The 15,901-nt window shown below is 34.9% G+C and overlaps 1 protein-coding gene across 1 annotated transcript in view; it reads left to right on the top strand.

Annotated features, from left to right (window-relative positions):
• LOC134841118 (uncharacterized) overlaps positions 1–15,901 on the top strand; it is a 48,527-nt gene that overhangs the window by 4,396 nt on the left and 28,230 nt on the right. Inside the window, exons 2-4 of the mRNA XM_063856904.1 lie at positions 11,139–11,330; positions 11,607–11,817; positions 15,297–15,315. Of these exons, the coding sequence (XP_063712974.1) occupies positions 11,142–11,330; positions 11,607–11,817; positions 15,297–15,315 (419 nt within the window). The 5' untranslated portion in view covers positions 11,139–11,141. The remainder of the gene's footprint in view (positions 1–11,138; positions 11,331–11,606; positions 11,818–15,296; positions 15,316–15,901) is intronic.

Genomic DNA, 15,901 nt, shown 5'->3' with positions numbered 1-15,901 from the left:
TTCTTTTCAACTTGATTCTGTCAGTGTTATACTTGATCACTGTTTGATCGTTTCCTGCGGAGTTGTTCATTTTTTGAATGATTGATCAGGTAGTTCCGAGCTGAGCAGTCTATCCAAACCAGGAAACTCTTCAAAATTTATCAATTCACTGGATTGCAGGTACATTATATTTCAAAAAAAGGTATGTAAAAATAACTTAGGCCAACAATTTTTTGTGATAACAGTACCGTTAACGGCAAGTGTCGAATGACTTAGTTTACCCTAAAAACTATTGGACCTGCGTGAGTTTTAACTGATTATGAACGAAGAAAACTCAGTTATTTGAGTCGTCAATAGACAAAATGAAGGCCCTTATTCAAATCGTGCAGTTTTTTTTCTAGGAAAAATTGATCAAGCTCAGTTTTGATTGTCTTTGTAGTTTTCTTCGAAATCAAACTCAATTGCTAAGTGGAAGGCATTTAACATCTTTTAAAAAAGCACAACTTACTGGAAGATTGCAAATTCGAACTCAATCAAACTTTTGAAGTAATCGTGTCATGCCATAAAATCATCCTATATTTTTCACTAGCAAGAACTTATATTTTATAATGAAAATTCTTGATTTTTATTGTGAGTAACTTTTGATAAAAGCTGTAAGAAACTGAACTTGATGTAATATCAAACGTTAACAACTGTCATGCCTTGTGCCACTTGATCTGAAACTGATGCATTTGCCCTTGATCCTTGAAATCTTGGGTCCAAAAGAAATTTTAATTGTTGAACTTATGTTTAATTGCTTGGTTTTTTCGGCTCATTTTCTGTTTTTTTTCTAATCAAACAGTTTTTACTATATTTGTCAATTGTCATGTAGTTTTGTCAATTTACCAACTCGGAACTTGAATTGGTTTTTTTTCCCATCAATCGTAATGTAATACTAAATGATTTTTTGTACCTCAATCGCAAAATTTTTTGCTTTCTTAGCCATTTTTTAGAATTAGCAGGTTGAATAAGCCAATTATTGGCGTTTGTTTTGAGCGTTGAATAGTAATAAATGTGTTTGCTCTTTTGCTATTTTTTTTTTCATTAAAACGGTTATGAGGCACTCACGTTTAATCACCTTAATTGACTAATTTTGTTTCCTTTTGTTATCTCAGGACGATAATTATGTAATAGATTTAAATTTTTATAGAAATAAACTGGCGATTGTAGTGAAATAGTATGAACCTAAATTTCATCGGGCCAATATACTCCCAAACCAAAGAACGGTTAAATCGTTGTTACCTTGAATTTGTTCACCATTTTCTAACTGCTCTTTCTCTTTATTTGATTTTTTTAAACTCTTAAGCCCAAATCAGACTGCTACATTGATTTTTTTTGTTATTACTCTTTGATTGGTATACATTTTACCAAAAATATATAATACTACTACTGAACAGAAGCTGCAGCCCACAGTTTGTCTTTCAGAATAGACTTCTGATGAACTGTATTAGTTGACTTCTTTTCAACTTGATTCTGCCAGTGTTATATTTATTCATTGTTTGATCGTTTCCTGCGGAGTTGTTCGTTTGATCAAGGTTGATCAGTTAGTTCCAAGCTGAGCAGTCTATCCAACCAGGAAAGTCTTCAAAATTTCTCAATTCATTGGATTGCAGGCACATTATATTTCAAAAAAGGTATGTACAAATAATTTAGGCCAACACTTTTTTGTGATAACAGTACCGTCAACGGCAAGTATCGAATGACTTAGTTCACCCTAAATACTATTGGATCTGCGTGAGTTTTAACTGATTATGAACGAAAAAAACTCAGTTATTTGAGTCGTCAATAGACAAAATGAAGGCCCTTATTCAAATCGTGCAGTTTTTTTTCTAGGAAAAATTGATCAAGCTCAGTTTTTAACGTTTTTCTAGGTTTCTTCGAAATCAAACTCAAATGCTGAGTGGGAGGCATTTAAGATCTTTTAAAAAAGCACAATTTACTGAAAGATTGCAAATTCGAACTCTATCAAATTTTTTAAGTAATCGTGTCATGCAATAAAATCATCCTATATTTTTCACTTGCAAGAGCTTATATTTTATAATGAAAAATCTTGATTTTTATTGTGAGTAATTTTTGATAAAAGCTGTAAGAAATTGAATTTGATGTATTATTAAAAGTTAACAACTGTCACGCGTTGTGCCACTTGATCTAAAACGGATTAAAATTGATCCTTGAGGTCTTTGGTCCAAGTCCCAGTGGGCCATGGTTTTTTGCCAGTTTTCATAAATTCGAAATTTTTAAAAGAAATTTTAATTGTTGAACTTATGTTTAATTGCTTGCTTTTTTCGGCTCAACTTCGGTTTTTTTTAATCAAACAGTTTTTACTATGTTTGTCAGTTGTCATGTAGTTTTGTAAATTTACCAACTCGGATTTTGAATTGGTTGTTTTTTTTTACACATCAATCGTAATGTGATACTAAATGATTTTTTTGTAACCTCAATCGCAAAAGTTTTTGCTTTCTTAGGCGTTTTTTTTGAATTAGCAGGTTGAATAAGCCATTTAATGGCGTGTGTTTTGAGAGTTGAATCGTAATAAATATGTTTGCTCTGCTGCTAAGTTTTTTTTTCATTAAAACGGTTATGAGGCACTCACGTTTAATGAGCTTAATTGACTAATTTTGTTTCCTTTTGTTATCTCAGGACGATTGTTATGTAATAGTTTTAAATTTTTATACAAATAAACTGGCGATCGTAGTGAAATAGTATGAACCTAAATTTTTTCGGGCCATTTTTTTCACAAATCAAAGAATTTCCAAATCAAAGAAGGGGTAAATCGCTGTTACCTTGAGTTAATTCACCATTTTCTAACAGCTCTTTCGCTTAATTTGACCTTTTTATACTCTCAAGCCCGAATTAGACTAGTGCATTGGTTTTATTATGTTGTTACTCTTTAATTGGTATAAATTTTATCGAAAAAGATAGAATACTACTACTGAACAGAAGCTGCAATCCACAGGTTGTCTTTAAGAATAGTTTTCTGATGAACTGCAACAGCTGACTTCTTTTTCAACTTGTTTCTGCCAGGATTATTTTTGCTCAATATTTGATCGTTTTCTAAGTCTGCTTTTCCTAATTAGTTTTTCAAAAAGTTTATATCTTCACCTATATTCAAGGTTTGTTTTCTAACTTGTCGGTTTGATTTAGACGGTTTTTTATTTTGGTGTTCCTTACGTTTGTGATAAGCAATCGTTATCAAAGCGGAATAAAGATTTTACTCTGATTAACAACTTGTTTATCAGAATAATCACTTGAATCAGTTGGTATCTTCTTTCTCAAAGAATTCTAAACCCACAGGCTCAGTGGACTCCTGATGGTACCTTCCTTGGTTCATAATGAATACAAATTTTGCATTGTCTTTTGCACACGAGATACGCCTGGGTATGGTAAGATACCCGGTGGTAACGAATACGCCTGGGACGGCAAAAGTTCTGGGTTCCAATCTGACCAGGACCTGTTTTTTTTTGAAACTATTAAAATTCACTTCAAAAAAGTGTCGACTTTGATTTTTTCTGCTTTTGTTTTGTCGGCTTTTTTCTTCCGTATGCATTTGTCATTGTAGTTACTTTCTATGCTTTCATTTACTCCTGCAATCTGTAGTGCTACTAAACTTGACTTCCTATATTTTCCTTTTTTTGTTTTTTCTTGCTTAAAGTTTTTTGGCCAGATTGGTTTTTTCTTGTATTTTATTGGCTTACTTGCCTAAATTTGGCTCACTCGAGGAAACCATAAAAGTTCTACTTTCCTTCGGATTCCCTTGAACGTTAAAAATCACTCTTTCTCTTTCCTGTCTGCTAGATGGCAATGCTAATTTGTGTCATGTCAAGTGATGCGAAGCTCCGCTTTGTCTCTGTCTTTAAAGTTAATGCTGACAGTTTATCAAAATTTGCTTAAAAGATGCTCTGTATTTTCAAAGATTTAATTTTATTTACGATAGCAAGTGGCTTGTAGTCAAGAACTAAACTTTTTCCCCGTAAACAAATTTTCTTCAGTTTTTCTTGAGTCTTTGCTTCCTTTATTATTATTGATCCGTTTCAATTACCAGATTCATTCCCTATTGGCCTAAAGGGAATAAGTAGCAAACTGATAAATTTTAGCAGAATAAAATAATTTGTGAGCACCGATTTGTATTTGGGTTAGTTGACTTTTACAATTATTTGAAAGAGCGGAAGAGTTATACAATCTATTTTTATAAAACTAGAAACATGATACACAATTACTTCGGCATCCTTACATCTGTTATCAGTTCTTTATTACCGTCCCTTTCAAACTTTATTTCGGTGGTTATTCAGAAAAGTATCATTCAGTAGCGGATGTAATTAAAGGGAAGTTTCGAACCGCCGAGGAAATCGAACCCACATTTGATTAAATTGAGATGTTTGTTTGTTGCTGACTGACGTTAAAATTTTTCCAAGGACGCCTTTAGCGCCAATGAAAACTAACTACAAGGACGGAGCTTGTGCAAAAAAGGGATTTTTTGGACAATGCTTTCCTACGGTGGCTTATTTTTTTCGCAAATTTGCTTACAGCTCAGAAAATGTAATCAATATAGGGTCTTTATCTGGAAAAGCTCAGAAAAACAATTTAGTTTACCTCAAAAAAGTCGACAAACTTTTCGAAGGCTTCTGAAAAAAAAGCGCCCTCTCCTTAAAAAATTCTAGATTCGCCCCTGCTATCGTATGAAAAACTTGCAGTAAAACGACGATCCTATGAAAACTGCAGTACTTTTTCTTCAAAAAAAGTTGTCTGAAAATTATCTAAGCACTGGCTTATTTATTTCATCTAATCAAAATGAAGAATAAGAAATGTTTTTGAAATTTTTTTCAAATTTTTAAAAACCTGAACATTGATTGTGGGAGTTAGTCGTGTTTTTTTTTGTCAGGTACAGCGAAGACACATCATATAAAAGATGAAATATATGAGATAAAGTATAACGTTCAATACATTAGTTTGCAACTTTTGGACGCTTGAATTGAACATCAGGGAGAATTTCCACTAAAAAACTTGATATTTTGTTCGGTCATTGAAAATGCGGGAAAATTTTTAGTTCGGGTGTGTTTTTTTTCCACGCAAGTACGTACCACAATTAGAGATCGGAGTGGGTCGAGTGATATATCTTATTGAAGTTCTTTCAAACGTTACTCGAACGACGATTAGAAAAGTTGAAAAAACGTCTCAGTATCGAGAAAAACTGTTCGAAAAATTTGAGGTTCAGTCTAATTTCGAGCGAGTAATACAATGGATAACGCTCATTTTATAGAAATTTACGTTTTTCTTGACTTTTAGTATACATAACTTTATTTTGCTTCGAAGAAAACTACGTTTGGATGTTTTAGTTAGCGCTTTTTTGACAAAAAAAATTCTTTAAATTGTATTAGAAAAAGTTGTTGTTTTTTCCATTCATTTTTTGACGACAATAATTTCGATCGATCCTAAATCATTATTTTTATGTTTTAATTCTCGAATTACACCATCCACTAAAAACTACACATTTTCTTTGGAGTTCTCGTTTGCATTTCCACCCTTTTCTCACTAAATTTCTCAAAGGAACCACATAGTTATGAAATTCCTACGGTTCTCAGACCAAAAAAAAGGATTCCTGCAATCCAAAAACGTAATACTCAGAGCCTGTCATTTTATAAAAATTGAATAGTTATCTTTTGTTAAATTCCGATAGTTGAGAATAGGATGAGACTTGACCATAGGTGAGAATTGATGTCTACTCCTTCCCCAATTTTCATTCACACCATGTTGTGTGCCTTTAGCTAATGAATTTAAAGAAGATCAGTTGTTTTTAAAGATGTTTTCGAAAAACTAAGCGAAACTAAATTTTCGAAAGATTTACAAAATAACTCAATACATTAATTTGAAACTAATTTTTAAATTGAATTTGACGACAATAATTTTGATCGCGCCTAATTCATTTTTTTGCGATCTTCTAGCTCTCGGATCACACCAACCATGGTGTGATTCGCTGCCAGCAGAATTTTGCTGCCAGCAAAATGTTGTTTTGGAGTTCTCGTTTGCACTCTATGCTCAATAAATTTCTGTTAGGAACCCCATGCTAATGAAATTCCCACGGTTCTCACACCCGAAAAATGATTCCCGCAATCCAAAAACGTTGCCTAAATTTGGCTCACTCGAGGAAACCATAAAAGTTCTACTTTCCTTCGGATTCCCTTGAACGTTAAAAATCACTCTTTCTCTTTCCTGTCTGCTTGATGGCAAGCGAAGCTCTGCTTTGCCTCTGTCTTTAAAGTTAAGGCTGATAGTTTATCAAAATTTGCTTAAAAGGTGCTCTGCAATTTCAAAGATTTAATTTTATTTACGATAGCAAGTGGCTTGTAGTCAATAACTAAACTTTTTCCCCGTAAACAAATTTTCTTCAGTTTTTCTTGAGTCTTTGCTTCCTTTATTATTGATCCGTTTCAACTTCCAGACTCGTTTTCTCTTGGCCTAAAGGTAATGCGGTTTTCTTTGTAAGACTTATGTCTGGAGTTTAAGTCCCGGCTGCGGCTGTTGCTTTTTTTCTCTATGTCTGAAACTGAAGTTATTTTTGGGTAAAATGGAACTACCTGACTTTCGTTCGTCTGGTCATGTTTTTTCGGCCTAGTTGCAACATCTGAAAATTAGTTGCAATTTTTATCGGCCTCATGTTTTATCGGCCTAGTTGCAACATCTGAAAATTAGTTGAAATATCGACTAAGTTCAACATCGAACTCCTAAAATTTATAAAAGTTAATATCGTTGACTTTGCATATATTTTGTTGGTTTTCCTTTTTTGTCGTGTGAAAGTTATATTCGGCCTAAAGGGATTTGTTTATGTTTAATCGGCTTGTACCATCCTATGTATTTTGTCCTATACTATCGTATTTTGTGTCGCTGTTACTATCAATTGCAAGTTTTCAAATTCAGATAGTATGTGTTAAAAGACTTCAGAGTTGTAAAACTAACTGCTAAAATGTTTTTTTGATAATTTGTTATGCCAATTTTGTTGTTGCCAGCACATTGGGTGTCTGCTCAGGTTTTGTCGGCTTTGCGGCCGCTTGGTAAAAACGAAAAGCTTGTTTGAAACTGTTGTTGTTTTTTGACAGTTTTGTTAACAATTTTCATTTGCTCCAACTTTTTTGGAGATTTTTATTTGCTTAGCCTCTGTGCCGATGCATTGATTTTGATATCAATAAGTAGCAAACTGATAAAGTTTAGCAGAATAAAATAATTTGTGAGCACCGATTTGTGTTTGGGTTAGTTGATTTTTACAATTATTTGAAAGAGCGGAAGAAATATACAATCTTTTTTTTATAAAACTAGAAACATGAAACACAATTACTTCGGCCTCCTTACATCTGTTATCAGTTCTTTATTACCGTCCCTTTCAAAGTTTTTTTCGGTGGTTATTCAGAAAAATATCATACAGTAGCGGATGTAATTAAAGGGAAGAATCGAACCCGCTTTTGATTAAATTGAGATGTTTGTTTGTTGCTGACTGACGTTAAAATTTTTCCAAGGACGCCTTTAGCGCCATTAAAAACTAACTATAAGGACGAAGATTGTGCAAAAAAGGGATTTTTTGGACAATGCTTTCCTACGGTGGCTTATTTTTTTTCGCAAATTTGCTTCCAGCTCAGAAAATGTAATCAATATAGGGTCTTTATCTGGAAAAGCTCAGAAAATCAAGTTGGTTTACCTCAAAAAAGTCGACAAACTTTTCGAAGGCTTCTGAAAAAGCGCCCTCTCATTAAAAAATTCTAGATTTGCCCCTGGCAATTCTAGACATCCTGGTATGAAAAACTTGCAGTAAAACGACAATCCTATAAAAACTGCAGTACTTTTCCTTCAAAAAAAGTTGTCTGAAAGTTATCTAAGCACTGGCTTATTTATTTCATCTAATCAAAATGAAAAATAAGAAATGTTTTTGAGTTTTTTTTTTCAAATTTTTAAAAACCTGAACATTGATTGTGGGAGTTATTCGAGTATTTTTTGTCAGGTACAGCGATGACACATCATGAAAAAGATGAAATATATGAGATAAAGCATAACGTTCAATACATTAGTTTGCAACTTTTGGACGCTTGAAATGAACATCAGGGAGAATTTCCACTAAATAACTTGATATTTTGTTCGATCATTGAAAATGCGGGAAAATTTTTAGTCCCGGTGTGTTGTTTTTCCACGCAAGTACGTACCACAATTAGAGACCGGAGTGGGTCGAGTGATATTTCTTATTGAAGTTATTTCAACGTTACTCGAACGACAATTGGAAAATGTGAAAAAACGTCTCTCAGTATCGAGAAAAACTGTTCGAAAAATTTGAGGTTCAGCCTAATTTCGAGCGAGGAATACAATGGATAACGCTCATTTTTATAAAAAATACGTTTTTCTTGACTTTTAGTATGCATAATTTTATTTTGCTTCGAAAAAAACTAAGTTTGGATGTTTTATTTAGCGCTTTTTGACAAAAAAAATTCTTTAAATTATATTAGAAAAAGTTGTTGTTTTTTCCATTCATTTTTTGACGACATAATTTCGATCTACTCCTTCCCCAATTTTCATTCACACCATATTGTTTGCCTTTAGCTAATGAATTTAAAGAAGATCAGTTGTTTTTAAAGATGTTTTCGAAATACTTAGCGAAACTAAATTTTCCGAAAGATTTACAAAATAACTCAGTACATTAGTTTGAAACTATTTTTTAAATTGAATTTGACGACAATAATTTTGATCGCGCCTAAATCATTTTTTTGCAATCTTTTAGCTTTCGGATCACACCAACCATGGTGTGATTTGCTGCCAGCGGAATTTTGCTGCCAGCAAAATGTTGTTTTGGAGTTCTCGTTTGCACTCTATGCCCAATAAATTTCTGTTACGAACCCCATGCTAATGAAATTCCCACGGTTCTCACACCCGAAAAATGATTCCCGCAATCCAAAAACGTAATATTCAGAGCCTGTCATTTGTTTAATGCAAAACTATTCTTTTTGATAGTTTACATAGGTAAAATGTAGTTTTGATGTCCCCTTTTTACGTAAGACTAACTTGTTTGCTTCTAGCTAAGGAAATGAAAGAAGAGCAGTTGTTTTGAAAGATTTTTTTGAATTATTTAACAAAACAAAGTTTTTCGAAAACTTCAGAAAAAAATTCAGTGCAACAGGCTCAAACTATTCATTTAACTTAAAGATCTTGCTTATGCTGCATTATAAAACTACCATTGAATTTTTGAAACCCAAATTTTTGAAAATTAAAAAAAAAATTGAAGATACTTTCGACCTAATTAAAAATTGCTGAAACTAATTTGAAAAACGTCCCACAGAGTAGATTAATTTTGCTGAGTGTTAACTTAGCCTAGTTCTTGTGCTTTTATTCGGCAAGTATAATATGAAAAACCATTGGTTATCATTGCCAACGCCTACCACTTGCTCTGCTATTCTGGAACTCGCGTTCGTTTTTATACCTTTTTCAAGGAGTCGGGTTTTCCTCGCGACTTCAGACACCACTATGCAAAAGAATGCAGAAGACTGCGTCTGGAGTTACATACGTTTTTTCCAGTCAGTGTTTTCACTCAATCAGTCAGCAAAAATAGAAAAACTGTGAAGAGCAACAACCAATCTGGGTTAACAACCTTTTTTTTCTGCTTTCACATCCTGGGATCAATAATTTTGCATTTTTACTTTTTGGCATCATTTGCTGATTAGTTTTTCTGCATTTTGAGCATTTTCACCAGCGTATAATGAACTCAATTCACAAATTGTTTAAGCCCTTGTTTTTACCTTTTCGATAAGCAAAGGTAATACAATCGAGTATTAGACTTTTTTCTTTTACAACAGTTTGTTCCAGGATGACTGAAATTTGGTCATCTCCAAATATATCTCTACTTTCTATTTCTACTCAAGATGCACGTCTAACAGCTGTAATTCAAAAACTGGCTTCAACGACTAAAGTGGTTACTTTTTTATAGCTGAAAAAAATCCTAGATGTAAGTTAATTTTTTGTCGGTTTTATTGATTTCCACCCCAAGTTTGTCAACGTATTTGCCGGGTAAATAATTTTGTTAATTTTTTTATAGATTTTTGAAAATTTTTTCTTCATTCTCAAGAAGGTAATTATAGTTCATGTTTTTCTGGTTTTTATAGGCGCCAAAAATTCTTTCTAGAAATAAAAACTTTTTTGGATTTTTCTGCTAGTATCTTATTTTGCAAATAGGTTGTCAGTTTTTTTGGATGCATGGTTTCTGATCTTTTTTTTTCTTAAAATGCGCTGAAATTAGTTTTAGTTTCAATTATTTTGTTGTGTTTCAGGTTTAAACAATTTTATTTGAAATCAATTCAACTTGATAGTTCAACGTATTGTTTCAATTCGTCAAAAAAATTTCGAAAATTGATAAATTTGCAGATGTGTTTTGCAAATTTGACTCAATTTTCTTGTCCACAAAGGAATGTGGAGGCAAGTTCTCTCTGGCTGAAATTTTTGTAAAATTTTTCATGTTTTTTAATTTCCAGTTTTTTGCGTTTTTCAGTGTTATTTTTTTGTTGTGATTTAGCTCTTTAACCGTTGCGTATAAATTTCATAACTGATAATTCTTGATGTAACTGTGATATTTTAGAGAGTAATTGAGAGTTTTTTCAGATTTTCCGCAAGTTTTTTTGTGGCAATTGTTTGAAATTTTTGCATTCATATGTCTGAATTTTTGTTTTTCGTTATATTTCTTTTTGATCTTATATTATAGCGAATAGGGCCTTTATCCCCGATTGTTCTTATTGGATATGCAGATTGTTTGGTTGAAAGATTAAAAGAACTTTCCGTACCTCAATTTTTTGACCAAAATGTTTTCTCATCGTTTTCATCTTTTGGTCATCAGAAAGAAATGGATGAAGTTAAGCTCAAATCCGTTTTTTTTGAAGGTAATTGACTTCTATAACAACTGCAATGTTATTTTTCGAGCCTACGATTTCTTCAACAAAGTTCAATCATGTTTTTCAAGTTTTGCTTAAGACACATTAGCCGAGACACATCAAGTTTTGCTTAAGGCATATCAAGTTTTGCTTAAGACACATGGTGCGAAGCTCAGCATAGCCACTGTGTAAAAAATTCTCTCACCTTTTTAAATTATAATCTCTGCTTTTTAGACCATGCGTCCACCAATTGCACATTTGGCCTTGATCGTGCTTCTGGGCGTGAAATATGGACAAGCGGAAACATACATTGGGGAGTACAAGATGACTGGCAAACTGGCTCAACAGTTCCAGCCATATGGATTGTGGTATGAAGACTTAACCGCCGAAAAAACTGTAGTGGTCGTGGACAAAATCAACGAAGATGTAAGTTAGAGCAATCAGGCATCATAGATCATGTAACATAAATAATAGGCCATACGTCAAGAACCATTAGTCATGGATCATAAGTGCTGGACCATGCGTCAGGAACCATACGTCATGGACGATGTAACAATGGATCATGTAATTTGATTGATCTTCAGACTACCATATCGTCCATCCACCTTCATGTTCAAGTCTGTTAATTCTACAACATTTTTCTCTGTTGAGAACAGTTTTAGCCGATGAAAAATTGAACTTCTAAAAAATGGAAGATTTCAGTGTGCCGAAATTACAGTCAACGGAACAGCTCTTACGTTCTCCTGCGTGGTGGTCCGTTTCTCCGACAAGACCTCGGGGGCATGGGTGGCCTTTAATGTCTCCATCGCTTCTCCAAACAGAGAAGAGGTGACCCAGTTCTCCTACAGGGAGATGAGAGTGCTGCTGCGTGAACAGATGACAGAGTCCATGAACAGCGTCTACCAAAGATTCGGTTTGTAACAATTTCAGCCAAAAAAGGGCTGCACTATCAAAAACTAATATCAAAATCGAACTGAAAAGTATTTAAAAAAAGGGGCATATACGAAACATTCCGAGATAAAAAACGGTCCTATACAAAACAGTACAATGCATAACAGTCCAAATAATCATTAGTCTAATAAAAAAAAACAGTCCGATACAAAACAGTCCTGTTTGAGGCCGTCTGTGAAATTCAGTTGGCCGGCTCGCAAAACGTTGGCGCGACTGCGGCGGGCGCTATTTTACGATTTATGTTGTTTGAACAAAGAACATTTCTCGGTCTACCGGCTTGTAAAATAAAACAATTATTGCTTGGGCTATTTTTCAGACATTTTTGTATCTGACTGTTTTGAACAGATATCAAAAAATTAGTTTCATGGTGATTAAGTTAGTTGACAGTCCGTTTTAGTTCTATTCTCCTTATTCCAACTGCATTCAATCAATCCGTCTGGTGCTAACTGGTATTTAACTTTCGTAGTTGTCTGTCACATTTGGTTGACTTGTAGTTCATTGTCTCTGACTATTTTATGCACTGCAGCCTTACATTTATCTATCTGAAGTTTACACCTTCGATAACTCGTTCTTGACATGGCGCAGCCAACAGGCCAAAGTGAAGGGACAAACCCACTGGGGATTATGTCGTTCTGGTCCCCTAATTTCGCGGAGCCAATAATGCTATGGAATTTTTGGTTTTATCGTATCCAATGGGGAATGGTGCCAAAACATAATTTTAATTCGAAAAACTTCTGCTATGCGGCTAAGCTAACAACGGCCCAAGTTGCGGCCTTACCAGTGGGCGTGGACATTGAAACAATCGACTGGAGGCGGAACAGACACTGATATCGAACTTATACCTGTGCCTGTGGGAAAAAGGACAGGATGATTTCCACGGGCGGAAACCACGTTTAGACTTGACAGCGACCCGTTACTCGAGGGTCATTGATGATATATAAACGGCGTTCAAGAAAAAACGTAACGAAGCGTACGAAACGTTTCAGCTCTTAGCACATCGGGGAATTTTTGGAAGAGTTCCATTCGGCCTTGAGTGGATTGGTGGCACATTCCATTTTTTTAACCTTGGAGACCAGGATTTTACGAGATGTATTCATTGTGAACTTGAGTAAAAGAGATGTCCAAAACGAATTATGCCGATCAACAAAAACACCAGAGGAAGTGTATCGTGTAGCGTTATCATACGAGCCCGGAGACAAGTTTGCGAAAACGAATTTATTGACAACCGGAGGAACAACACCGAGCAGCACAACCGGTGGAGCATTTTAGATCAAATTGGAACCGGTGGGACCAATCCAAGGCTGATATAGGAAGGTTAGACAACGCGTACGGCTACCGTTCCGAGGAATTCTTGAACCCCGAGGGGGAAAGCAACTAGGAAACAAAAAGTGCTATCATTGTGATCAACCCATTATTACTCCAGAATATGTGGCAAGATGTCCGAAAAGAAGCGCGACTTACAAATTCTGCCGAAAAACAAGTCAAACGTAGCAACGAATGACGCCCGGCAGTGGCACTAATTCAAGGTCAGGAGAACAAGTGAATCCGGGGACTCGGAGAATATCCTTTCTCAACATGAAAGTTTCGTTGGATGGGTCAATATGCCTGAGAAGAGACACAGGTCATGCGATTAGGACAGTTCGGGTGGCTATGTAGCTATGGCTATACATTCAAGAAAGAAACTGAGGAGAAGCTCGCGGGCGCAAAACTGCCGATAAAAATTAATGGTAAACGAGCGTTTGGATAGATAGCGGATCGCCGATCTCAATACTTGCCTTTACGGAGCTATGGAGAAGACTGGGCACCGCAGGAGTTAAACTGAACGAGCTGCAACCGGAGGACATCTAAATCAGGGAAACAGGAACAACCCACTACATCTACTGGGGACTATGACAGTACTGCTGAAAACGATTGGATGGGCCGTCGAAGCGAAGATCAAGGTGATAGGAGGCAGCAGACCATCCATTGTTGGAAGGGAGCTAATGTCTAGTCATGGGTTGCAGCTGATCCAGAAAACACCCGGGGAGAACTTGACGTCTATCCAGAGAGAACAGGATGGTGAAGAAATGACCGAAGCAGAGACACCACTGGACCTATGGCAACACGACTTCAGTAAGCAATTTAACAGTATCTTTCGTTGAGTCGGTAACTTAATAAACTGGAAGGGGAAAACAAAATGTTTTGAAAAACTTATCACAGTACAGCAAAAAGGAAGAAGGGTTGCAAAAACACAGCAGGTAAAATTTTATAAAAAAAAACTGTTATACTTTTGAAACAAGGACAATTTGAAAAACTAGAAGACTATTCAGACAAATAATTTTACAGGGAAAGAAAACGGGTCAGTAAAATCAGCATTGGAATCCAAGGAATTAAGTAAGCAAGTCCATTAGAATAAATATCAAACGACAAACATCGAAGAGCTCGTGGAAACGGTGGGGCAAACGATAAGCGAACGAAAGGCGGGGATGAATATTTCTCAACGATGGATCTCACATACGCCATCGGACTGCGAACCCGGAACAAGCTTACAATGTACTTTTTCATTAGTGGGGGCCAGTCAACAGGTAAGTACCGGTTTAAAACCGGGATATACGGTTTAACCACAAGGCCTGCAAAATTTCAGAGAATAATTGACTCAATCATATCCGAGTTTCCACAGGCACGCCCTTTTATAGTTGACATTCAGGTTGTAATTAAAGATAGTGAAATCGAGCATAAATCGGTTTAAGGAAACTAGACAAAGAAAATATGTCACTAAATCTTACCAAGTGCAAATTTCCAACACGACTAAACCTTACCAAGATAAAAGAGGCGTAGTAGAAACCTAAAACTTCCAATGTCAAAGTAGGGCTGTCAAAAACTGAACACTTAAGTTGTATCTAGTTGAAAGCAGTACTCAAAACTTAAGCTAAAATTTTTCGTCAGTAACCTAAATTTCATTGAGTACTTTAAGTCTTCTTTTTCTTCATTCCACCGCAACAAGGGGAATGTCATAAGATTAAATTAGTTCACAGTCCATTTTAGTTCTTTGTTCTTCAATTCAACTGCATTCACTCAATCTGCTGGTGTTAACTGGTATTTAACCTTCGGTGTTATCTGTCACCTTTGGTTGACCTGTAGTTCATTGTCTCCGACTAACTTACTCCCCATGCAGCCTTACATTTACCTATGTGAAATTTACACTAACGTTAACTCTTTCTTAAAAAAAATTATAACATGAATTTAACGTTCAAATTAAACAAAGGTAATTCAATGAGAGAGAGAGAGAGCCCAATTTGATGTGAAGTTGGAATAAGTTATTAAAAATCCTTTTTTTTGGCAGGCAGTTTAAAAACCATGACTGATTGATCATCTTTTTATATTATTTGCTAGTTCGCAAAGATTATTTCTCTAAAAAGATGGGTCTTTGTTTGCGTTTAGTAGTTAAAAATAACTTTTCAGACTCCATGCCGGTTGAAGTGTAAGTACAGAGTTTTATGGGTTTTAGCATGAGAGTCTTTCTTCATGATTGGCAATACGACGAACTTTGTGTGGTTTACTTTATAAGAATAAGATGAACAAATTAGGATCTTGAAACGATTAACAAAGATGAATTTTAGTATAAACTATTTATAGTTATACCAGAAATACAAATTACGGAGATTTTTGCCACTCAAAAGAGTACTTTAACGGGATATGTGCTTTCTAACTGTTACGCTTTGTATCATATCTTGAGTTGGAATTGATACTTGCTCCAGCTTATAACTCTTGCTATTGGCTAGTGTTATCATATCGGATACAGGATTTTTTTCCCATGAAAAAAAACTTTTTCCAATTGAAGCACTTTTCGATCTGTCTGTATCAACAAATGCTGGGAGTCTCTGATATTATTCATTGTGTCCTTATTTCAACTCGCTCTTGTTTCATATAGATTTCAAATTTCAAATAAGAAAATAATCGGTTGATGCGTTTTTTCGGCGAAAGCGTGCGAAAAACCTTATGGAATCTCCAAACTAAAGCTAAAACAGATTCAAAATTGGGATGCAAACAAAAAAATTTGCCCGAAA

This window comes from Symsagittifera roscoffensis, chromosome 3, assembly GCF_963678635.1.
Source record: "Symsagittifera roscoffensis chromosome 3, txSymRosc1.1, whole genome shotgun sequence".
Taxonomy (NCBI): domain Eukaryota; kingdom Metazoa; phylum Xenacoelomorpha; order Acoela; family Convolutidae; genus Symsagittifera; species Symsagittifera roscoffensis.
Note: the sequence above shows the minus strand (reverse complement) of the source record. Positions and strands in the feature narration are given on the sequence as shown.